The 26,456-nt window shown below is 44.3% G+C and overlaps 1 protein-coding gene across 2 annotated transcripts in view; it reads left to right on the top strand.

Annotated features, from left to right (window-relative positions):
* Nucleotides 1-255: 255 nt before the first annotated feature.
* ARHGEF38 (Rho guanine nucleotide exchange factor 38) overlaps nt 256-26,456 on the top strand; it is a 51,303-nt gene continuing 25,102 nt past the window's right edge. For both annotated transcript variants that reach the window (XM_083756493.1, XM_083756492.1), the window contains exons 1-5: nt 256-620; nt 9,554-9,744; nt 17,039-17,162; nt 23,552-23,699; nt 24,978-24,995. In XM_083756493.1, coding sequence (XP_083612619.1) covers nt 419-620; nt 9,554-9,744; nt 17,039-17,162; nt 23,552-23,699; nt 24,978-24,995 — 683 coding nt within the window. In that variant the 5' untranslated portion in view covers nt 256-418. The remainder of the gene's footprint in view (nt 621-9,553; nt 9,745-17,038; nt 17,163-23,551; nt 23,700-24,977; nt 24,996-26,456) is intronic.

Raw genomic sequence — 26,456 nt, 5'->3', positions numbered from 1 at the left:
ACATAGATAAAAAGGTGTCTTACATGTTAAAAAGAAAGAGGTGTAAAAATGAGGGAAAGATATGCAAGTGAGCCTGCATGCTCCCGAAAGGGCCTTGCCAGCTGATCAGTCCCTGCTGCTATGCCATGCCCTGTGCTGCAAGTCTCTCAGGTAACAGGTGTCTGGTTCCCCAGTCAGTGTAACTAAAGGATGACTTCATAGGGGTGGAGCCCTGCTAGGCTGCAGAGGTGGCAGTCAGGTGAGCCAGGTAAGAAGTGGAACTTTGAGCAAGACAGCTGATCCATTGGAGAAGCTGCTCCATTCACCCAAGCAACAAGCAGGCAAACACACCTCCTGCAAGGGAGAACCAGCTTAGCTTTTCTACTCAATCAGGTTTCTTCCTTTTCCATCTCCTTTCTTTTCCTGCTCTGGTCTGGAAATGGACACCAAAGAGCCACCTGGGAAAGAAAGTGTGGGGGCCAGGAAAAAAAACTTGACCTTCATAAGGCACAGGCTGTACATGCTGGAGAGGAGGAAGACAGACACGGTGGTGGAGAGTCATATTTCTGGAGACTACAACAGCTCTGGGACTTTGAGGAGGAGTCAGTCCGACAGGAGTGAATACAACCAGAAATTACAAGGTAATAAAAATGAGGAGAGGAAGGGCTTGAGGCTGCAGACCTAACCCTATTAACCTGGGAGCCAGCCTCGTGGAATTCAGTGAATCTTTACTTCTGAGTAGACCTGGCTAGGACTGCATTGTGACCCACATTTCTGAAGTACTGGTCTAACTATTGGAAAACAATTCCATACCAGAGAAGCTTGCATGATGGTGTTAGCTGTGATGGAAGGTGGTGAGCAGGTTAGATGTGGTGAGAGCTGGTGGAAAACATTTTTATGGAGTAGATCTTATTAAGCACTTGCCGGTATTATTGTTGTTGCTGTTGTTAGAAATAGGTTCTTCACTGTAGCACCACTAAGCTAGGAAATACTTTGAAGGGAACCTAGTTCATCTCACGTTGAGGGGAAGTGCGTGATTAAATGCAATTTTGCAGCATTATAACTGTCATACTGCTCCTGCTGTAACACTTTGTAAGTAACACAAGGGGCAATTTTAATGCATTGGAGCCACGCATTGAAATATACAGACAGGGTGAGATATTTTGTAGGCAGCCTTAAATAGTAGGAAGTCACCTGGTGAACGTTTGTCTTGTGGGGCGGGGGGAGATGCTTTGATTTGGTTATTTTCTTGTTTGGATTAGGAACAGGTGATCTGAGACAACATACATTTTCCACCCCTGCACACCCCTAAGGCCACACATAAGTACAATGACATTTTATTTTACACATATCTATTCCCTTTGGGCAGAAGGGTGTGTTTTCTCTCCTGCAAACTGCAATCCCCAGTGCTATTTATTGCACAGCTGTCTCCGTGAATTCAGCAGAACTCTGATCTCCCAGAGTGCAGGGAGAAAAAACATGGTTCCTAGGACTTGTAGCAGATTTGAAATAATGAAAATAAAGTGCCATTTCTGAGCAGGGAAAATATAAATGCAGAACCATCTGTGCACCATTAAAACGACTTCCTAGAGAACTATCCTCTAAAAGAGGGCTAGGCTATACGATCAACACGCCAGTTCTACATATGTTTAGCTGTAAGTGTGCATAGGATTATCAGCAAAATGGTTTAAATAACTACAGTGAAATTTCTTTTCGCCTCACTGGAGGAATGCAGTCTGTAAAACTACACTGGTAATACGGAACAGGTTTGGTTATGCTGCCCTAAGGCCATGTCCCCATAGGCTTTCACCCCCCCCCCCTTTCCAGGGAGAACTAGATCTCTGTGATGAACAATAGTCTGTGTTGTTCTTAGTCCCCACTCCCTCCAGCCCTTTTAAAGGGTACTGCAGACACGGCATTTCCTTATATGCAAAAGCTACCTGGCAGAACACTTCAGCTGCACAGAACATTCTTCTTAACACACAAGGAAACAGCATGTGTGCATTTGCTTGGTGTGTCAAGGTAAGGATATGTTGCTCTGCTATATATACAGACCCGGTGCCGGCAGTGTTCTGCCCACCCCACCTTCCACAATACCTACTCAGTAATTCCAGGACGTACTTTCATGTCACATGATCTAGTTCCTGGTGAGCACTAAATATGCCCCAGAGCTTACGTGCCCGTTGGACCTGGCCCAATTTGCATGGGAACTAGATTTCACAACTTTGCCTAGCCTGTTAGTGGCATTTTGTAATTTTCTCTCGTTTGATGTCGGGTGCTGAATACGGTTGACCTTGCCATTGAAACATTAGACTTTGCACTGCAATGCTATGGTTCTATGATTCACAGTAAGCTTGTTTTATTGTTCAAAGAGCATTGCCTATCAGGGCTGTCATTCCATAAAAGAGAGTCCAGTCATTCATTTGATCACACGAAAAATCAAATAGCCTCATAGTGTGGGTTCCCTTGATCAAGATGCTGCCAGTGGATAGTTCCCTGGGAAAGGAAGCCTCCCTTGCTTCCCTCACTTCTGGCTTCAGTTGCAGGATACCAGGAGAGGACAAGGAATGTGGATGTTATTGCTCCTTCTCCGTGCTCCTCTCACTTATCGCCTAAAGAGGGCCTGCATAGACAAGCCAGGAGACCCCATGGATTGGTATTGGTCCCCCTACTGGGGTGTGAGCATCAGCCCAATGATGCCAATCCCCAATGGCCGACTTGAAGTCTCAAACATATAAGGGCTCCATGAATATGCATATAGGTCAAGGGGCAGAGTCTGCTGCTCTGCCATGCACATCCGATTGTGTCCAATGGTGCTTTAAATACTTGCATTTTAAAAGTAATGCAAAACAACATTTTTAAACCTGTGGCTTGATTAACCGAAGTGCCTGTTTTAGTCAATCAAGATGTTATCAGGCTACAGTCCTACACATGCTTCCCTTTCAGTTAAGTAACTCAATAAGGGCTTGCTTTTGAGTTTCTGTAGTATATACCTGTGTAAGATTGCACTGCAAATCCAGTGAACAAGTGGGACTTTCAGCAAAATGCTGCGATGTCTTGTTCAGTGTCCATTTCTTGTTCAGTGCCCATTTCACCTCCCTCCAACAGACACTTAGCCCTCAGTGCCCAGTGAGCATGCTCAGATTTGTTGCTGGGTCCCTGCCTCTTTAGATGGTACTTGGGGGGGGGGGGTTGCTGCAAAGCTTTGGGATTCCCCTCTCCAAGTCAGCTGATATCTCCCTGTTGTTTGCAATGGGGGAAGAACCATTTTGGTAATATAAGGATTGGCACCTGCAGAATGAGCTGGCTGTTAGTATATAGGAAGTTGCAGTTCTATTGTTGTTGTTTAGTCGTGTCTGACTCTTCGTGACCCCATGAACCAGAGCACGCCATGCACTTCTGTCTTCCACTGCCTCCCGCAGTTTGGCCAAACTCATGTTGGTAGCTTCAAGAACACTGTCCAACCATCTCGTCCTCTGTTGTCCCCTTCTCCTTGTGCCCTCAAACTTTCCCAACATCAGGGTCTTTTCCAGGGAGTCTTCCCTTCTCATGAGGTGGCCAAAGTATTGGAGCCTCAGCTTCACAATCTGTCCTTCCAGTGAGCACTCAGGACTGATTTCCTTAAGAATGGAGAGGTTTGATCTTCTTGCAGTCCATGGGACTCTCTTCCAGCACCATAATTCAAAAGCATCAATTCTTTGGTGATCAGCCTTCTTTATGGTCCAGCTCTCAATTCCATACATCACTACTATCCGGACCTTTGTCGGAAAGGTGATGTCTCTGCTTTTTAAGATGCTGTCTAGGTTTGTCAGTTCTATTATATATGTTATAATATACTTTGTTGCCTGGGTCATCTCTCCAAGACATAGAAACACACACTCATACCTGGATAAAAGTCAGATCCAGTAGAATTAAATGGAAATTTGCATAATTTTACATGAGGTCTCAACCCCCCCCCCAAAAAAACCCCCACAATGCTGGTCATTGCAATACTAACTTCTTTGCATAGGTGGCTGTAGGATTTTCCCCCCAGAAGGAAGGGGTGGACGGGCAGATAAGTAAAACACTGGGGGATGGGGGGGAACAGGCTAGTTTCTCACCAGAAAAATAAGACAAATAGTGCTTGTATATTTTGCCTCATATCTCAGGTTCTACAAATGATATAAACTTGCTCTGGATCCCCACGATTCTTTGTACTGCATCTCCTCCTTCATCCATGCATCTCTGAAAAGTGGTGTTGTTATCTGTGAAATATTCCTTATTAAAATTTAGAAAGTTGGTTCTCCAAGAATGTTTCTGAAATCTCTTTCAGTGGTTTACCAATACTACTGTTGGACACATCTCAAACTTCCCCGCTTTTCTACTTACTTTGACAGGTTAGTGTAATTTAAGTGGACAACCACCATCTTTAAGGTGGCAGTGCACTACAGAGGTTAGAAAAAATACAATGGGTCTGTGGGGAGTGGGTTATATGCAACCTAAGCTAAAGTTTGTATAGGGCAGGGCCTTCCCCCCCATCTCTCAGCCCTTAGGGATGCTGATTCTTTCTTACTGGTTGCCAAATTTCCTTTAACTCTGGAGGTTGTCTATGCAGGTCAGTCGCACTTTCTCTTCAATGGATTTGTTTCCATTATTGATGTCCTGCTGCATGTGTATATATAACCCTTTTTCCTCAATAGAATCAAGTTACAAATAGGAATAGGTAAAGGTAAAGGTACCCCTGCCCGTACGGGCCAGTCTTGACAGACTCTGGGGTTGTGCGCCCATCTCACTTAAGAGGCCAGGGGCCAGCGCTGTCTGGAGACACTTCCGGGTCACGTGGCCAGCGTGACATCGCTTCTCTGGCGAGCCAGAGCCGCACACGGAAACGCCGTTTACCTTCCCGCTGGTAAGCGGTCCCTATTTATCTACTTGCACCCGGAGGTGCTTTCGAACTGCTAGGTTGGCAGGCGCTGGGACCGAGCAGCGGGAGCCTATAATGTTGAGGCTATAATTACATAGGGGGGAAACCAGCAGGTAGGTAAAAAATATTTTCTATGGGCCTTGATTTCTTCCCTTTTCATATTGAACTCTTTATTAACAAGACACAGCATTGTTCTTTTGGGCAAAAAAAAATGAAGGTAAATTTAACTGAGGTTACAGTGACTACTGAGGAACCAGAATTTTCAAGCAGGCTCAGAAACAAACTTGTGGAATCATAGCAATAGCTGTCAACTTTTCCCTTTTCATGCGAGGAATCCTATTCCCTTAAAAAAAAAGGGAAATGTCGACAGCTATGAATCATAGCATTGTAGGAATGCATTGTTGGAGAAGGGTCATATAGTCCAACCCAACTTTTTGCCCAGCATGGGGCTCGAATCCACGACCTTGAGATTAAGAGTCACATGCTCTACCGACTGAGATATCCTATGGCCAATAGAATTTTTTTCGACACAGGTGAGAAGAGCTCCTTGGATGAAGGGCAGGATATCAATGTAATATGTAAATGTAAAGAGCCAGTGTGGTGTAGTGGTTAAGAGCTGTAGTCTCGTAATCTGGGGAACCAGGTTCGTGTCTCCGCTCCTCCACACGCAGCTGCTGGGTGACCTTGGGCTAGTCACACTTCTCTGAAGTCTCTCAGCCCCACTCACCTCACAGAGTGTTTGTTGTGGGGAAGGAAGGGAAAGGAGAATGTTAGCCGCTTTGAGACTCCTTAGGGTAGTGGTAAAGCGGGATATCAAATCCAGACTCTTCTTCTTCTAATAAATAAATTCTGTGACCACTATTCTTTGGAGATGCTGCAAACCCATCCCACCCTGAATTCCACCCCTGTAACTTTCAGAAATGACTATTGCAGAATCCATACAGGGATCCTTTTATGCATTGACTTCAGAAATTATCACCCAGTGAGAAGAGAAAATGGTCACCTGAATCAACCAGGAAAAAAAATCACAGTGAGGCAGTGAGGATATTATTTCATATGCGCAATTCTTCTTTCTTTCATTGAGCTCTTTCAACACTCCAGAGAGCACTCGGTTAGCAATTAAAAGACTCTATGGTCAGGAAATTGAAACCAGATATTTCCTGGAAGCGATGCCTTTTTCATATCTATTGCCAAAAAAATAATTCATTAGAAAACAAAACCCAGTGTCTGGAGTTTGGATTACCTAATCAATAATCTGTCACTGGACCTGATAGTATCAGAGCACTCTCAAATTTGGTGGCGGTTCATGCAAGGTCACAGAGACTATAATGTTTCCTCTGTTCAAATACCCTGGAAATGTAGATACACACGTATTTTTAGAACTTCTTTATGCCGAGCAAAACATGCACAGGCGCTATCTACGCTATGAATCAGTATCATACCGCTATAAATGCTTCTCCCAAAGCTTCATGGGAAATGTAGTTTGATAAGAGTACTGAGAGTTGTTAAGGATACTCCTATTCCACTCACCGAGCCAGAATTCCCAGAGTTCAGTGGGAATAGCAAATCGACAGTTAAACTACTCTGAGAATTGTGGCTCTGTAAGGGGAATAGGGAGACGTGGGTGGTGCTGTGGGTTAAACCACAGAGCCTAGGACTTGCCGATCAGAAGGTCGGCAGTTCGAATCCCTGCGACGGGGTGAGCACCCATTGCTTGGTCTCTGCTCCTGTAGTTCAAAAGCACGAAGTGCAAGTAGATAAATAGGTACCAGACAAGCAGGAAGGTAAACGGCGTTTCCGTGCGCTGCTCTGGTTCGCCAGAAGTGGCTTAGTCATGCTGGCCACATGACCCGGAAGCTGTACGCCAGCTCCCTTGGCCAGTAAAGCGAGATGAGCGCCGCAACCCCAGAGTCGGTCACGACTGGACCTAATGGTCAGGGGTCCCTTTACCCTTTACCTTTACTTAAGGGGAATAGGGGTCTGCTAGCAACTCTCAGCACCCTTACCTAACATGTTACCAAGGTCATTGTGGCAGATTTGATCCCTGATCCCTCCCTGACCCTGCTGCCAGCCCCACTGTGGCACTGGCAGCCACAACCCTATCTGCCACACCCCTGATGGCATAATTTGGGGGGGGGAACAGCTTTGTGGGCCAAATTTTATCCCTGGTAGGTCACGTTTGGCCTGCTGGCCTGGATGCTGGACTAAATGGGCCATTGGACTGGCACATCTTCTTATGTTCTCATGTCCAGCATCATTGCTCCTCTGCCCTCCCAGAATTCCAAGTATCCATGGGGTGGGGCAACATGGGGGTTGGCTGTGTGGCTACAGAAGACTAAATGCGGCATGGCTCCAAGGCACCAAATGGCAATCTTTCAGCTGGCAAGCACATAAGCCAGTAAACTTTGGCAAACCAGGTGGTTCCATGCCTTTTCCCCCACAAAGGAAATATTCAAATAATGGCCATGTGTGTCTGTGTCTTTTTAAGTGGCATGTCGCATAGCTGGGTGTGCTTTCTGAAAGTTTGCGCACTTAAAAGGGCTTATTTAAATCCTTGAATGGAAGAATCCATGCAGTGGAAAGACTGGAATATCCACACTCCTGGCGGCAGACCCTCCCTCAGCCTGTCCCAACACTGCCCCCAACACACCTCTTGCAAGCTGATGCATAGAGAGTTGCTGCAGAGTTTAGAGCTGCACAGCTTGCCAAGGGCTTTGCAAACACACACACACACATTCTCCTGCCACTCTCTCACTCAGAGAATCACACCCACCCACCCCATTACACCTGTGGAGGTAAGTGCAGAGATTTACCTTGCATGACATGGGGAATGGTTTGCTTTTTACTATTGTTTTTATTATTCGAATTTTTCCAATATACTTTTTTTTTGTTTGCAAAGGACACAGGTAGCTTATTTGGCAATGTCATCCCCTCAGGGAGAGCCTTGCAGGCATGTAACCCGACACCACCAAGGACAAGCAAACCAGGAGCTCCTATTGTATTGCGTAATGGCAAGGAGCCAAAGGCAAGGCTTCCCTTCCCCCACATCCACCCTGCTGTGGATGCAAATATCTCATTGAGAGAGGTGGGTGTCTGGTGCTTGGAATACGTGCTTTTGGGTACATTACTCCAACTTCCATGCCATTACTATCAAATCAAGAGTAGGATGCACAAGCTCTTGAACGCAGAAGCCCTCAACTGAGCTAGTTAGAAAACAAATCACATTATCTGTAAAACACAGGGGATGGAAAGGAAGGATGGTCTCTTATAGGGGACAAAAATGACTGCTGATTGGTGTGTTTTTATTGTTCTGAGTTTTACAAAGGTATTTTTAAAAGTTATTGTTGTATACATATTTATATTTTGTTGTGGGCTGCTTAGGGAGGAAGGATGATCTAGAAATGTGACTAATGCATACATAAACAAATAAATAAGAAATACTTAGTGCCTGCATCTGTCACACTGATTTTATGTTATCTCTGAAGTTTTTTTTTTTTAAATTCATAGAAGGTGAATCAAATTCTATGGATTTTTCAACACCGCCCTCAAAAGTTAGTAATATTATAAAACAATGCAATTAGACAGAGATCTGATTTCCAACTTTCAGTGTCAATGGCAGCACACTGCATCCAAAGAAGAGGGAACTGGTTTAATTTCATATTTTTAATTCATGCAGTATAACATTGGGAACGTTACTTGTGAAAACAGCCCTTGTATCATTTATTTCTGTAGTACAAAAGACGTGTATGGTGCTTTATAAATATACAAGGCAGGTCCCTGCTCCAAGAAGCTTACAATCTAAACTCAAGTTGTGAAGGGAGGGAAGAAGCAAGGAGATGAAAATGTGCAAATGAAGTTAGACCTTCTTAGGATTCATTTCATTCGGAGGATGAATCAGAATTGTAGAGTTGTAGAGGATCATCTAGTTCAACCTCCTGCAATGCATTCACCAAAAGCTAGAGAGGACCAGGTGTGTTTTTTAAAATACTTTTGTTGCTCTGGCAGGGCAGAGAGATTAAAGCAGTCTCCTCTTGTGCTGCTGGACCTCCTTAAAAACCCAAACCAACCGTGGCCGACCCCTTCTCCAGTCCTGGCCTCCACCAATGGGAATGCAGCAGTGATAGCCCATTCATAGCCTATGCCATTGGCAGACCCAGCCAATCTCTATGTGCACAGAGATGCTGGCACAGCCAGGTGGAAGGAAATTGCTGCATCCTAATCCCCTCCATCAGCTCAAATCAAAGGTTAGGATTGTTCTATAATGCAGCATATATGAGCTGAAAGTAAACTCAGAGTTGTCCTAATGGGTTTTTCTGCTGTTCTGCATTGGTGTGGTTGTGTGTGTTTTTCTTAGGAAAACAAAACCCTATAGAAAAGGTGGGTATCCTTCCTACCACTCTCATATATATCAAAATGATGTGAGTGGATGTATTTGAAAGGCAAGCCAAGCCATGGTTTACTGTGTTGGAAACAGGCCGAGGTGATCCTCAGGCTCTTATACTTTTTCATACTTTCCTTTGGCACAGCTGTGAGAAGTTCATAAGCTTTTGCTTATGGCAAACTACGATTGAACTTCACCTTGGTTTGTTTGAAAGAAGCCAAAGTTGCTAGCCCTTACTGATATTTTTAAAAAATAAAGAAAAAAACAAAAGTGGTGTTTGTTTCTTACAGAAAAAATGGCACCACAAGCAGGGTCCTTGGGGCCAGTTGGCTCACCCCTTGAAAGTGAAGAACAGCTGAACAGGCGTCTGATGGCTAGAAGGCAGAAGATAATTACAGAAATGGTCCAGACCGAAAAAGACTATCTCAATGATCTGGAACTGTGCATCAGAATAGTGGTCAAACCCTTGAGAGGAAGGCAGGTAAGGAAGTCCTGGGTTATCACAGCTGTGTTTTGGCAGGGACAGGTTTCTGATAAAGATATTGATTCAGTATTACTCTGCTCAACAGCAATGAATAGCAACTGAATTCACATTAAGAATTTCCTTTGCTTTTCTCCATGTTCTTCTGACCTATTTGTATTTTTTATTTTATGTTACCTGAAATATGCTTAATACCAGGCTTTGGGGACAGTGCGATGGTTATTTATTTATATAAATGTTTTTATTGGTTCATTGTAGTTTTAACTGTTTGCTACACAGGTACTGAATTTTGCAATTTTTTGTGTGGAGGGTGGGTAACAAATATGTTTAATACATAAATGATAAACAAATGTATTCACCATCTAGCGTACTCTTGAGAGAGATGAACCAAGAAAGAAATCTCACCCTACTGTCATAGGACGCTTGGCCCTCCAGATGGTGTGGGACTCGAGCTCCAATCAGCCCCAGCCAGCATGGTTAATCGTCAGCCATGATGGGAGTTGTAGTCCAGCAACATCTGGGGGACCACAGGTTCTCCACCTCTGAGTCAGGATATGGTGGACGTGTTCCCCATTGTTTTGTTTTTTGTTTTTGCTATGGGGGGGGGGAATACTCCACCATTGTGGAGACCTTGATGGGTGGAGAGCTCTTGCCAGTGATGCTTTGGTTGGCTCTAGCCAGTGCTGGGCTCTGAAATGGAGCATCTCAGCTGTGGACCTCCTAAATGCATTCCCCTGAGAGGGACCTGAATCAGAGCTGTTGTAGCTAATCTTCCCATCACTTTTCTTTCAAAGGCGGACAGTTGTAAAAGATCTGCTAGGCTGAAATGTTTGGTGAATCTGCTGTCTTCTGATCTGCCAGGCTTCAGATGTGTTGGCAGATCTGCCATATCATAGACACATCCTACCTGAACTACCTGACATCCTACCTTAGGATTGCTCTAGCTTTTTGTAGATTAGACACCTTCTGAGGGTTAGGCTACTTTCTTCTCTTGGCTATGAGCAGCCAAGGCAGAGTTGAGTTTGAATGGGTGGTGGACAGGTGAGTTAGGGGCGGTGGTATCTAGAAAGGGGTAGTCATTCACTGTATGCTGGACCCAGGGGAGGTTACTGAGAGGCGTGGTCAGAGTCCGGTCCTGGGTCGAGGGTCTGGAGACTGTCCACCAAGGGCGAAGCGGGGTCCAAAGCAGGAAGCCGGGCGTGGTCAGGAACTCCGTAAGAACAGGTATGGGTGCTTCCAGAAACAGGTTTCCAATGATGTTGCTCCCGCAACCTGGGACCGGGCTGACTGGCCTTTATCTTCTCTGAGGCTGGGGCAGTCCCGGCCCACAGGTGACCCGCCTCTCCTGGCCTTAAGGCAAGCACTCCTCCTGAGAGAACCCAGTTCCCTCCGCCTCTCTGCCCTGAGCCTCTGCAGCTCAGAAGAGGCTGGAGGGTTACTGGACCCAGGGGGAGGCTCACCTTCCCCTGACAGGGCTGGGAGAGGCGCACCTGTAGGCAATGGGTCCTCAATCACCTCTGGAGCCAGAGTGGATTCATCTGGTGTCTGCTCCTGAGGATCCGGCACAGGTGCAGGCTGTGAGTTCCTTGACTGATTTCCATTGCTGAGCAAGCGTGGGTTAGGAGCCTCTGAGGAACACTTGCCTGAGAGCAGAATCCACATACAAAGCCTGACAGCCCAGAGGACAGGCATCCAGATGATCCTGAGCCAAGGGTCAAGATGGAGACCAAGGTAGAGCTGGGAACCAAAGGCGTTGTTTCCGGCATCTGACTACCTCTGAGAGCTCTGTTCAAGAAGCCCAGAGCTAGCTGGTTCTCATCAGTGCCTCTTCTTCTGTGAAGGCCCATCAGCTGCAAGTGGAGTTGCTCTGACTTCATCCACTTCAGGCTGCTGTTCAGTAGGCGGAGCTGACTCCTGGCTCATGAAGGGTCATGACAGACAGGTAGGAAAGCAGAAGTAGGAGGCCATTTTCAGCCAAAGGAATGCATTCCCTTCCAGGCCCCCATGGGCCAGAAGCAAAAGGAAAAGGAGAAGAACATGTATATTATACGGTTGTACAGTAGGCTAGTTAGTATCTACATACACACTGACAGACCCCTTTCTGCCCTCAATCCAAGCAAGCAAGGGGCATGACCCAGAGTCCAAGGACACGTCATTGCCAGGCAAGAGCACTCAAGGAGAGTAAGAAGCAGGGCTCGTGAAGGGCTGAGGAGAGGATGTGATGTGGAAAGAGTCCTGATCTCCCACCTCTGGGCTTGAAGGGAAGGCCAAGGAAGACTTAAACTCGAAGAAGAAGAAGAGGAGGAGGAGGAGTTTGGATTTGATACCCCACTTTATCACTACCCGAAGGAGTCTCAAAGCGGCTAACATTCTCCTTTCCCTTCCTCCCCCACAACCAACACTCTGTGAGGTGAGTGGGGCTGAGAGACTTCAGAGAAGTGTGACTAGCCCAAGGTCACCCAGCAGCTGCAGGTGGAGGAGTGGGGACTACTGCTCTTAACCACTACACCACACTGGCTCTATCCCAGACCCCATCCCAGGCCCAGCCTGCAAACATTTCTAGGCCAGAGGCGAGGGGAGGCAATGGACTATCACTGTTATGCTTTCCCCACCATGTCTCTGCAGTCTTGAGCAGATCCCCGAAAGCCCACCAACCATCAAGTTCCTTCTTCAAGCCCTAGCTGGCCCTACCAGTTTTGCGGACAATGCGATCCTTCAGCAACATTCTTTCTAAAGCACTGCATCGTTCAGATAAAGTCACCACGGCTCTGTGGACAGCAACTGTGGGAAAATACTTTGCCGAGAAGCAGAACAAGTCCCGAGGGACTGTGGTTTAGACAGCGAAGCTAATGGAAGTGCTTACTACAATTATATCTCTCCATGCAGATTTTACTCCGCCGTTCTGTTGTTCAGCAGGGGCTTCAAAGCTGTCTAGCTACCATTTAGACGGCAACATGCTGTTGTTTTCCCAGAGCTATCAAGGCAAAACCCTGTTGGGAATCCCAGCATGCTCTGCGGGCAGGAGCTGTTTTCACCTGCTGGAATACAGCAGGAGAGATGGACAAATTGCAACTTGTCAATGATCTGCACCACAATTGCACTCTTATATCATAGCCCACCTTGAAGCCTTGGCACAGAGCATCCACAACTGTGTCACGTTACAATACCTCTTCCTTGACACAACTTTTTTGGGGAGGGAGTGTCGGTCCAGTATAACTTTGAAACATTTTTTTGCTGATCAGAGAAAGCTCTATTTAAAACGCCGACACCTAACATGCTGACTTTTCTTTCTGTCTCTGGGTCAGTGCAGAAGTAACATGTTGGCCCTTAACTGAAATTAAGAGATCTTGTGCACCCAACAGAACACGTAAAAGAAAGTCCTTCTTCATCCAGCCCTTAGTTAAACTATGGAATTCCCGTGGATGGCTTTAAAATAATCATAACATTGGAATTGAGAACCCTTATGGGAGTAAGACCCATTGAATTCAGTGGTATTTATTTCTGAATTAACTTCCTACACACTGCATGGGATTGTGCTGTTAGGGGGACTACGGCCAAACCTACAATTTGACAGCTGTACCCTCTGTTCGTTTCTTTTTAATAAAGAAGCTACCAACCTATTCTTCTCAGGACAAATCTCAGGAAATCTGTTATTCTTGAATGAAGAACAGAATTGAGCTGAGACTGCTTTGAAGTTTCTTATGCACTGAAAATGTTACTGGGCTCTGTAATCAAACATTACTCCCACTGGCAATTACTGTGGTGTATGATTGTTCCCATTACTACAACGTGCAATTTGATTCTTTAGGGCTGTATTCTGAAAGCGGCTGGGTAAATACACAGTTCTGTTACTAATGAATACTAATGGGCAGGCATGTTTGAAGGTGCTCACCTATCTGCCAAAATCAACACTATTGTTCGCGTCATGCATTGCTCCTTGCTGTATGTTCCACGATTTTTTCAGGCTGAGTCATTCTCCCTTCATCTTAAAAGGCAAAACCAGATGTGGGCCAAGAAGAGCTGGATTGTTGTTTTCGAATGATTCCAAAGGAACTGTTTTTGATGGGCAGTAGCTGAGAGCATCAGAGAAGCATGCTGGATCAGGCCTGGTCTTACAGAGGCCTGTGAGAAACCTACAAGCAGGATTTCAGCACAATGCACACTCCATGCTCCTGTGGTTTCTAGCAACTAGTATTCAGAAGCTTTGCTGCCTCCAGCCATAGAGGCAGAGAATGGCCATCATGTATGGCAGCCATCAATAGCTTCTCTCTTCTGCCATGAATTTGTCCAGTTCTCTTTTATTTTTAATTTTTATTGGAATTTTTTTTACAACATAACACAACCCCCCACCCCCCAGTACACAAATCCACCCTCATTAAATGTGAACATGACGTACAGTGAGCATAACATACAACAATACAAACAACCAAATAAAAGACCTCTTTTATCCTGTATCTGGCCTCCTTATTCACTTCTTATAAACTGTTTCCTTCATGAACAATTTTGAAGATTTTTTCTAATTATAAGTTAAATATCCACAAATCGAAACAAGTCCAGGTAGGGCACTGTTTTGTGAAGTGTTCTCTGCATTTCCCCCATGCTTTTTGAAACTCTTGTCTAGTGTGATCTCTAGCCAGTTCAATATACTCTTAACAGTTTGTCTTGTCATTCCTTTTTTTGTTGGCACAGTTTCTTTTTTCCAGTTTTTAGCAATTAGGATCCTTGCCGCTCCTGTTGCATAGAGGAATATTTTCTGATCTTCTCTTGCTATACCCGTGTCCGTTATCCCTAGTAGAAAAGCTTCTGTATTTTTCATAAAGTTATACTTAAACATTTTTTTTAAGCTCGTCATATACTGCGTTCCAGAAGCTTTTGATTTTTTTCACAAGTCCACCAAACATGTATAAGTGTCCCCTCTGTTTTTCACACCTCCAGCACAGATTTGTTTTTGTCTTAAACATTTTAGCTATTATGGTAGGTGTTAAGTACCATCTATAAAACATCTTGATTAGGTTCCCCTCAATACTTCACAGGCTGTAAATTGCTAGTTCTTACTCCATAGTTCTTCCCATGCTGTTAAGTTAATGGTTTTCCCAATATCTAAAGCCCACTTGATCATTACCTCCTTGACCTGTTCGTCTTTGATCTTCCACTCCAATAATGTATCATACATTTTTGATATTGGTTTTGTTGGCTTTGTTTTGTAATAACCTTGGTTTTGTTTTGTAATAACGCTTTTTCTAATAATGAAGGTTCGTTTGAGAAACCATTTTTCTTATCTGTCCTGAACACTTCATGCAATTGATGGTATTGGATCCAACCCGTAAGGTGTTGTTTAATTTCCTCATAATCTTTGATTACCAATTTATTGTCTTTTTCCTTAATCAGATTGTTATATGTGGCCCATTCTAATTCCATATTTTTTCTTTTTTTATTGTAATTGCTTCTAGAGGTGATGCCCACCATGGTGTTTTCCGTTCTAGGAAATCCTTATATTTTGTCCATGTTTTATATAATGATTTCCTTATGACATGATTCATAAATCCCCTGTGTACTTTCCATTTTTCATAAGCTAAATACGCATGCCAACCATAACGATTATTAAATCCTTCTAGATCTAACAAATCACCATCTTTAATACAATCCACTCTTTTAGCCAATTTAGACAGACAGCGTCGTAATATGAATTTAGGTCAGGTAGCGCTAGTCCACCTCTATGTTTTTTATCTGTTAGAAGTTTGTGTTTAATTCTTGGATTTTTATACTGCCATATGAATTTGGATATCTCTGTCCATGCAGACAGAGATGTCCTCTTCCTGAATTTCCAACCAGGATGCTAGGGCTTTTATTATTACTTCTTTGATATTCTCATCGTGATTTTCTTTTATTCCTCGAAATCTCAATAATAATAATTATTTTTGGTTGTCCAGCCCTCTTTTAAAGCCATTTAGGTTGGCAGCCATCACTGCCTCATGTGGGAACAAGTTCCATAGTTTAACATGTGCTGTGTGCAGAAGGGCTTTCTGTCCTGAATATTCCAACACCTGTCAAATTTGTACCTATTTAGGTTTAGCTTCATTAGATTTCTGATTTAACTTGCAGCAGGGCCAGCAAAGTGGGATGCTCTCCAGATGTTACAGCTCCCATCATCCCTGACCATTGACCATGCTGCTGAGACTGATGGGACTTGGAGTCCGACAACAGCTGGAGGGCACCACGCTTGCAATCTCTTTATAGATTTTTGTGATTTTTCTCATGACATGTCTTTAATTTTGCCCTTACGCTATTGCTTTGTTCTGTGTGTTTCTAAGGGAGATTCTAGGGATGCGGATGGTACTGTGGTCTAAACCACTGAGCATCTTGGGCTTGCTGATCAGAAGGTCATTGGTTCGAATCCCCGCAACGGGGTGAGCTCCCGTTGCTCGGTCCCAGCCCCTGCCAACCTAGCAGTTTGAAAGCACACCAAAAAGTGCAAATAGATAAATAGGTACTGCTCCAGCGGGAAGGTAAATGGTGTTTCCGTGCACTGCCCTGGTTTTGGTGTTCCATTGCGCCAGAACATGCTGGCCACATGAGCCAGAAAAACTGTCTGAGGACAAATGCCAGCTCCCTCAGCCTGTAAAGCGAGATGAGTGACGCACCCCCAGAGTCGTTCGCGACTGGACTTAACTGTCAGGGATCCTTTACCTTTTTAAGGGAGATTGCCTTTAAGTAATAGAATAAATCAAGTGTATAATTCCTCCTCCTCCTCCTCAATTGTCACCAAGTTGGGTTTTACCATCTTTATGTCTTTGGCATAATGTTTGAACAATAATCATCCCATATCTTGTGGTGTGATGGGTTAGTGTGTCTGGCTATTAGCCAGAAGGTTGGTGGTTTGAGCCCACCCAGGAACAACTGTGGGCAGGAATCCTGTACTGCTGGGGGTTGGGCTAGATGATCCTTCCAATTCTACAATTCTATGATGGATGAGTATCATTGATTTCAGTAGGTCTGCTCTGGATCCAACATATATTCCAATATTTCCTTTCGCAAGGCATCCCCGAAGGAATATCTCAAATAACTGTGTATTTAATCAATGAACTGTGTCAGCCCGAAATGTATTAATTGAAGAAAAACAACCAATGTTGCCCATGCAAGCCATTGTTCCACATGAGAGGATTAATAAGAAGGCTTTGCTGAAACTGCATCTAATGGCAAAAACGGCATAGCAGGGGAGGGTCAGCAATAAACAGCATCCCCTTACTATTCCCCCCCCCCCGACTGTTGCTGTCCAACATTTGTGTTTCACCAGATTGCTAGGCTCGATGTGGACGGCTTATTTAGCAACATTGAATCCGTCCATCAGATCTCAACCAGGCTGCTGTCATCACTGGAAGAAGCAACGGTGGACGTGGAGCCGGCCAAGCAAGTAATCGGTATGTTTGCTGTCTTCTGTGAGCTCTTCGAAGCTGAACAGAATAATGATAATGCAATAAAACACACATTTCTCCAGCCCGTGCTTTTTCCCAAGCTGCCATTTCTTTCAATAAATAACTAGAGGATAAAAAAAGAAACAATTAGCGTTCAGCAAAAGCAGGCCCATAATCATGAGGCCAGCTGTGGATTCATGCGGCGTGGAAAGTAACGATCCTACATGCTAAAGACATGGGGAATAAAAGATGATGTTCGTTGGTCCTCTCTTAACTGGGACATCTCTTTACTGACAAATATATAAAGTAGAGATGGGTAACCTGCAAGTCTCTAGGTCAGAGCTTTCCAAACTTTTCATGTTGGTGACATACTTTTTAGACATCATTTTGTGACTCAGTACTGTAATTCAGGTTTTTTTGGGGGATGCGGGTGGCGCTGTGGATTAAACCACAGAGCCTAGGACTTGCTGATCAGAAGGTCAGCAGTTCAAATCCCGACAACGGGGTGAGCTCCCATTGCTCAGTCCCTGCTCCTGCCAACCTAGCAGTTCGAAAGCACATCAAAGTGCAAGTAGATAAATAGGTACCGCTCCAGCGGGAAGGTAAACGGCGTTTCCGTGCGCTGCTCTGGTTTGTCAGAAGCGGCTTAGTCATGCTAGCCACATGACCCGGAAGCTGTACGCCGGCTCCCTTGGCCAGTAAAGCGAGATGAGTGCTGCAACCCCAGAGTTGGTCACGACTGGACCTAATGGTCGGGGGTCCCTTTACCTTTACCTTTAATTCAGTTTTGCTAGCAAACCAGAGGTTAAACTAGCCCCTTTCCAGCCCTGGGAGGAGAGCAGGAAGCGTTCACACGATACACCTACACACTGCAGCTAACACATTTGCATGTCATGACACATGGTTTGGAAAGCTCTGCTCTAGATGTTGTTAGGTGCCATCTCTCATGAAGAAGAAGAAGAAGAAGAAGAAGAAGAAGAAGAAGAAGAAGAAGAAGAAGAAGAAGAAGAAGAAGAAGAAGAAGTAATAAATGTATACTCCACCCATCTGGCCAGGAAAACCACAACAGAATATTAAAAACACGATAAAACATCAAACATTAAAATCTTCCCAAAACAGGGCCGCCTTCAGATGTCTTCTAAAAGTTGTGCAGTTCTTTGTCTCCTTGATATCTGAAGGCAGGACGTTCCACAGGGGGATCACCACTACCGAGAAGACCCTCTGTCTGGTAATAATAATAATAATAGTAATAATAATAATAATTGTTAAGTTGTGGGTTGACATAGTAGACGACACAGCGACTTCTCCAAGGTAGCTCTTTATTTTGTAAGCTGGAATAGAACTGACTGCAAACAGCTCAGCCGGCCTGCTTTTATAGGCAGCCGGCTGTCAACATTGTAGCAACAACAGCCCAGAGTTCCCGCCTAAAATAACTGACGTGGACCTGAGTGAAAACTATCTACAGACCTGAGTGAAAACTATATACAGTATCCCCCTGCTGGCCCAGCGTGAAACTTCACTACATAACAATAATAATAATAATTTATTTATACCCCGCCCATCTGGCTGGGTTTCCCCAGCCTCTCTGGGCAGCTTCCAACAGAATATTAAAATACAGTAATCCATCAAACATTAAAAGCTTCCCTAAACAGGGCTGCCTTCAGATGTCTTCTAAAAGTCTGGTAGTTGTTTTTCTCTTTGACATCTGGTGGGAGGGTGTTCCACAGGGCGGGTGCCACTACCGAGAAGGCCCTCTGCCTGGTTCTCTGTACTTGGCTTCTCTCAGTGAGGGAACCACCAGAAGGCCTTCAGCGCTGGACCTCAGTGTCTGGGCTGAATGATGGGGGTGGAGACGCTCCTTCAGGTATACTGGGCCGAGGCCATTTAGCCAGTGATCAGGGATGATGAGACCCATGGTCCAACAACACTTGAAGGGCTACAGGTTCTCCCCACCTGATATAATGCAAGTTTTTAACCCACATGTGTCCGAATAGTGCCAGAGTCAAATGCATCCAAAGCAGCTGTGCCTCACCTAGTCTTCTGTTTTCAGCATGGATGGGAAACCTTCTGCTTGGGTGCTGACTGCATCCCTCCCTCCAGGCCTCCCTTCCTCACCCCAGGCTGCTCCCCTTGCCCATCCAGACCCCTCTCTTGCCCTGCTTTGCACCCTCCTTGACTGTTTTTGCCTTGACCGTGTCTTTGAACTCAGACATGCTTCCTTCTTGCCTAGAGATGGAGGTTAGAGGGGATGTGTGACTAAATTAGTCTTTCTCATTCCAGCTGCTTCCAGCCAAGCCTTCCAGTTGGTGCATGCGGCCCTTGGAAGGTTCCCCAGAAGGGAAAGTGGCCCTTGACCTGAGAATGGTCCTCCACCCCTGATTTATACCAAGGGCACCCTAAGGTTAATGAGCAACATCTCCCCGCCATCCACCTGCCTTCTATTTAAAGACCAGATCATTTTCACCTTGCCCAACAACTGCTTTCTCGTCTCCTTGTCCCCCCTTTTGTTTTTTCAGCTTAACCTCCAGCCTGATTCAGAGTTTCGATGGACTTGAAAGTCTGTTAACTTCTTTGAAGTGAACTTTGAAGTGGTTCCTAAGAACAATATTACTTTTAGATTGTTTTTGTCTTAACAGAACATGTTGGCTACCTAAATTATTATTTTTTGCTTACTTTCAAATGCTTCCTACACCCCTCTTTTTTAAATTTGTGTAGTTTCATCAAGTTGAATACCCTACCTTGGAAGTTTTTTCAGGGAAAGTGGCTATGATGAGGGGAGAAATGAGGGCCTTTCCCTTTCCAGCTGTCCACCCCCCTCCACCTCCCAGTGTGGGTTGTGCTAAGCGGAGATTTGGGGGGCAGGGAGAAGTGCTGATTACTCTCCCACAATTGCTACAGCCATCCATCCTGGTTTAACTCCAGAATGCAAGTGGGGAATTCCCCATGTTTAAAAGTTCCTTGTACATAGGAAACCAGCACTGAAAGCACGCCAGTGCAAGTAGATAAATAGGTACCGCTGTGGCAGGAAGGTAAATGGTGCTTTCGTGCGCTCTGGCTTCTGTCACGGTGTCCCGTTGCGCCAGAAGCAGTTTAGTCATGCTGGCCACATGACCTGGAAAGCTGCCTGCGGACAAACGCCGGCTTCCTTGGCCTGAAACCCACCCCATCATCAAATTTGACTGGTCCTAAATGTCCAGTTTAGTTTGTTTATGAACACTCATCCTGCAGTCACCCTGATTTGTTTGCAGGGTGTTTATACCTTTTCCCATTAATTATTCCTTCATCCCATACTTTTCAGTTTATTTCCCCATCACTTTCCAAGCCATGAAAAGTTTCTCTCTGTGTGTGTTTTGTTAAGTAGATTTGTTTCACTAGAGCAAAAGAGCCCCTTAATCTGCTTCAAATGAGCTCCCCCTCCCCCATTTTATCCTCACCACAGCCCTGTGAGGTAGACTAGGCTGGAAAGGTGAGGCACAAAGGCAGTCAATAAAATAAATAAATGCACAAACCTAACGTTCTTGAATCCCTCCTCCAAAATACACACAGTCTGGAGGCGCTTTAATGAATTGCTGTTTGAAGCAACCTTCAGGTTTTTGCAACATCCATGCGTGATCTGACTAGGTGAGCCTGGTATGTTGTTGTTGCTTAAAAGACGAAAGCAAATGATGTGAGTGGTAGAGAGCTCTCTCTTTGTATATCTGAAATATAAAGGACATGGCCCCATTTAGCCAGATTGTGGACGCACACTGTCTTTAATGAAAGCTGCACATTTAACCTCTTGTCGGTTGAATTCACCCCTCTCCCCCCTCCCTGGTATCTGCCATTCATCGCAGTCATTAGGCACAAAAGAAAGTCAGAGGATGGCTGGAATTAGCCAGAAGCCTAAAGAAATGTACAATAGGGATGCACTCCTTCTTAGATGAAAGTAATGTTATTTGCAAGCCTTTAAGCAGCTGACATACCAGATGAGGCCGTGTTTTGTTCTGTTATAGTTCAGCATCTCTCTCTCTCTCTCTCTCTCTCTCTCTCTCTCTCTCTCTCTCTCTCTGTCTGTCATTTATGAATCACTTTCTATGACAGATCTTGAGATGTTTCCACAATAAAGAATAAGGACAACAAGAACGTCCCCAATGAAACATGCATGCAACAATTTAATTCATAATAAGATATAAACATTTGGATATAAAAAAAAAAAACCAGTTATAACAATTTCATACCCACTGTAGAAACCAACTGGCATCTGCATTATATATCTAATGGGCCTTACTCTTAATAGGATAAGGGTGGGGCTGTGGTCCATGCCATTGAGCCTCTTGGGCTTGCTGATTAGAAGGTCGGTGGTTCGAATCCCCACGACGGAGTGAGCTCCCATTGCTCTGTCCCAGCTCCTGCCAACCTAGCAGTTTGAAAGCACACCAGTTCAAATAGATAAGAAGGTACTGCTGCGGCGGGAAGGTAAACTTCATTTCCGTGCGCTCTGGTTTCTGTCACGGTGTCCCGTTGCGCCAGAAGTGGTTTAGTCATGCTTGCCACGTGACCCGGAAAGCTGTCTGTGGACAAACGTCGGCTCCCTCGGCCTAAAAGTGAGATGAGCTCCGCACCCCATAGTCACCTTTTACTGGGCTTAACCATCCAGGGTCCTTTACCTTTACCTCACCTTACCTTTACTCTTAATTATGTCATATACTTAAATGGGAAATAGTTTCATTTTGTTTGCTGTTTTCTCTTACAGCCGAAGAAGAGGGCTGCCTTCTCCTCCCCCTTTCTTCTTTTCTTCCTTTCTTCTGTCTTGCTTCTATGACTTTAAGAGCAGTCTTGCATGCAGAAGTTCAGCAGGTGTGTTCTGTGTGTCAGGTGTTGAAGGGCAGGATAAAAAGCACACATTATCTCAGCAGTGCAAAAAGGAAGCACAATTTCCTTACGCTTCCTCTTTTGTACTTCCCTGTAATATTCAAAGATGGAAATGCAGTATGAAAAGTTTCCAAATGTTCGGTTATTGTGGGGAAGGAAAGAGATATAAATCTTTAAGTGTCTGTTGGTGGTTCCTGCCATGGCTGAGCTGCATGGCTCATAAATACTAGAAGCTGTGACTCAAGCCTGTGGAACTCCTTCCCACCTGAAATTCGACAGGCACCATCCTTGCTGAACCTCAGATGCATGACCAATACTTTCTTTGTTCCAGCAGGCATTTTAAGGTAGACTTCAGTTTTATGATGAGTTTTTATTGCTTCATTTTCTGTGTGGTTTCCTTTTTGTTTTTGCTTTTAGAGCTTAGAATTGATAATGATTAAGCAGGATATTAATGTCTTAAACAAAGACAATAAAAATAAAACAAATATTTTTGAGTGCAAATATAGCCAAGGGCTGCTAGTCGTGATGGCTGCATCTGCTACCTCCAGAATCGGAGACAGGATGTCTCTGAATGCCATTTTGGGGCTGTTACCCTCATGCCCTGCTTTTGGGCTTCCCGTGGGCAACTGATTGGCCACTGTGGGAAACAAAATACTGTGGTACCTTGGTTTTAGAGCAGCTTAGTTTATGAACAATTTGGAAATAGAACGCTTCAAACCCAGAAGTAGGTGTTCCAGTTTGTGAACTTTGCCTTGGAAGCAGAACATGTTCCGCTTCCTATTGAGTGTGTTCCATTTATAAATTAAGTCCCCCTCTGCTAATCAGAGGCTTTCTGTTGAATCTATCGGCTACTGAGTCCTGAGCACCCACACAACACAGAGGAGCTTTTGTTTTTGCTAAAATTTTTGCCTTTTTGTTTGTGTGGCTTTTTCATTTTTTTTACTGTAATTTTTTCTTCGTTTTACGGGACTGACTTGTGACTGTGGCTTGTGTCTTTATTTTTGTGACTTGCTTTTGTGACTGTGTGGAACCCAGTTCTGTGTGACTGCAGAAATAGATAAAAGCCCCCATCCAAACAATGGCTATCATCAGTGCACACACACACACACACACACAGAGAGAGAGAGAGAGAGAGAGAGAGAGAGAGAGAGGGAGAGATACTACAACTTCCACCATTCTTAGCAATGTAAGAATGTTGGGTCAGACCACTGGCCCATCTTAAAGGTCCCAGCATATAGCAGAAAACATTAGAAGAGTTAAAATGCACTTTGAAACCTGCTTTGGGTTTTAAAATGTATAGATAATGGAGCAAAAGGAGAAAACCAGCAGATCTTGCCCAGGAAGGTATTCATATGCAGCATTCTTGGTGACACCACCAAGAAGTCCCTATCTCTTGTACTGCAATATAAGATCTCGTGAGTAGATGGGACAGAGAGCAGGTCTTCCATCAAGGCCTGGCAGGTTCAAATATTTGAAGCAGACCTTAAATTGTCTGACGTTGTGCTTTTTTCATCTTCTTGGCTTTTTTGTTTGCACTTTAACAGGGCAAGTGTTTTTGCAGATGAAAGACCTACTAGAAGACACATATAAAATCTACTGTTACCAGCACGATGATGCACACATCCTGCTGGAATCCTACGAAAAAGACGAAGAACTGAAGCAGCATATACGTGACTGCCTACTGTCCTTAAAGTAAGAACTTTTCAAATGGTTGTTTCCATCCCTTGCTCGCTGCCTGTCATGGGAGAGCTTAAATGGATATAAAACAAAATATCTCCTATAAATCCAGAGTTTTATGGCATTTACTAGGAACATACACTTATGCTCCTTTCCTGGAAATATGAATATATTTCACTGTTATTAGAGGGATCCCAAATGGAAAGAATATCCAAGATGCCACCAAAATAGGCTTTTTTTAAAAAAAATAGGTTGCTTCAGGGAAGCACCATCTAAAACTGAAACATTCCATCCTTTTAATGCACTGAACACATCTGTGTCTAAATTAAATTATCACCATAATAAAATCCTTAACCCTCATTTTGTAAAATTGTGCATAAGTATATTGGGGCTTGTCTTTGCTGCCCCCCCCCCAAGCCTTTTCATTATGGCCCTTCCCGTTATAAACTGCTTTTTCAGGAAGCTGTAGGATCAGATTTATTGGAACTTTTTGGCTTCTGTGTATAACCCCAGAGAATCTAGAAAAGCCTTCCCAGATGCTTTAGACTACAACTCCCAAAATATCTGACCAGGCAGTCCAAAACCTCAGAGCTGCACCAGATTGGGGAAGATTAATTTAGGACATATGTAAAAAACAAAAACAAAAACGCCTTAGTAGCAGGTTGCCTTATTATTTTGGTAGTGATTGAAGTGTAATAATGCAGTTGATTTAAGTATTCCTTGAAGTTAACACTGCTTGCTCCCAAATCCTAAACATGTCTACTCAGAAGTAACTCCCACTGGTATAGTTTGGACATAACACCTAGCCATAGTTTAGTGTTGCAACAATAGGCCTAGGCAAGCAGTCTGGTTCGCTTGCTTCTCCCTCCTCCTGCTGCATGGCTACAAGGAATAGTTTGAAAGCTTTTAATTTTAGCTTATACCGTTGGCCATGTCATCTGAACTCTAACTGTGTTTAATGTTAACTATGATTGGTTGAATCAGTTTAGCTTTTTAAAGTATGGTTTAAGAATCTGGCTTGTTAAAAAAATAATCCGTAGTTAACATTAACCACAGTTTAGGGTACGGATGTTACCCTAAACTATGATTAATCTATAACAGAAATGAAAGCTTTCAGTCTCCTCTTTGCACTGGAGCGGGGAGCTCAGGAATCAAGGCTTACTGCACTGTATCCTTGTAAAGAGAATGTTTTAGCATTACATGTGGACTTGGCCATTTAAATCAATATAATGAAGATCAGACTGTTAACAGATCCTTCTGTTTCTCTCTCTCTCTCTCTCTCTCTCTTGGCAGAAAGATATATGAAGAAGGGTATGTACCATATTTCTTTTTTGTTATTATTATTATTACATTTTTACCTTGCTAGCCAGGGCTGATGGGAGCTGCAGAGCAAAACATCTGAAGGGAGGTGGGTGAGGGACAGCAGGGGTGAGGAACCTATGGTCCTTCAGATTTTGTTGAGGTACACATCTGGAGATGCTGACTGGGGCTAATGTGAGTGGGAATCCAACAGCACTTGCAGCATGTTTGGGAAATTGGTATGATTCATTCATTTATTCATTCATTCATAAATTACATCCCACTTTCCCCCTTCAAACTGAAGGTGAGCCTAAGTAGTACCAGAACAAAGCATAAAAGCAAGAATTACATTCAAAATAATTTGACTGGTTTTTTCAAAAGGAAATATTTATAGGTGGATTTTATTGTATTTTATGTTGAAAACCACTTTGATATATTTTATGAAACTGCAGAGAATAAAAATTCAAATACACAAATAAATCTGCAGTTCCAAAAACCACTGGTTGGGAAGGGTACAATATTCTTCTGCTGAAGACCCTTGGGACAAGAGGACTTGAGCTGTGGCTTTGCTGCTTCACGTGTCTCAATCATTTCCCCCTGAAATTCCAGATTTCCAGCTGGATTTCTACGAAAGCAGAGACTACTGTTCTCTTCCTCTTAGCCCTGATATTTGTGCCATTGAGCAAGATGCAAAGGAGCAAGGGGACAGTTGACGGGGTTATTTTTAGCTGAATTTAAAGCAATGGAAATGGCTTTTGTGCAGTCTTCATCAGGCTGTCATCTCAGGGGGGGGGATATGTTATGCTGCCAGATTGATATCTGACTGATCCATGAAAAGAGTACACTGGGCTGGAGGTTGGGAACTTGAGGCCAGGGGTTCCAAAATCAGAGGTGATATTGCGCCCCTGCTAGAACTGTCCAGATTGCGCCCCCTAGCCACTGACAAATTAGCTCTTCTTTCCGCCTCTCCTCCAACCCCCACCTCAGTTCAATTCACCCTCTATTAAAAACCTTTTCTTATGAAGCAATAAACAAAATTTTTATTTATGGACATATTTTAAGCCAATTTTGCTCCCCCCCCCTCTCGCCTGCGCCCCTGGCGGGGTCCCACCTCACCACCCCCTAGCTACAGCCCTGTCCAAAATGGTCTTGTAGGCCACTCCATACATTTCTCCCCAGGCCATACCTCCACTCTAGGCCACATCCCTTCATCTTAGGTCACACCCTTCACTGGTCCTACCCACATGCCCGCCTCAGTGCATTGAACTGTGATAATGCCTCTTTCTTGCTATTCTTCATGCTACTGGCTGCAGTGTAGCTTACTGTACAGAGGTATGTGTCACACCTGTTGTCCTGCCCACTTTTTTTGCCTCAGGCTGAAAATAATCCCCTCCCATGCACTGTGGATGAGTTTTCTGGGGATTTACAGGAAACTGAATGTCTGTGTTGCATGAATGGGTCCATCCAATAGAT

Source organism: Podarcis gaigeae, assembly GCF_964106915.1.
Source record: "Podarcis gaigeae genome assembly, chromosome: 9".
In the NCBI taxonomy this organism is placed as follows: domain Eukaryota; kingdom Metazoa; phylum Chordata; class Lepidosauria; order Squamata; family Lacertidae; genus Podarcis; species Podarcis gaigeae.
The sequence above is the reverse complement of the archived record's forward strand: the minus strand, read 5'-3'. Positions and strand labels throughout refer to the sequence as shown.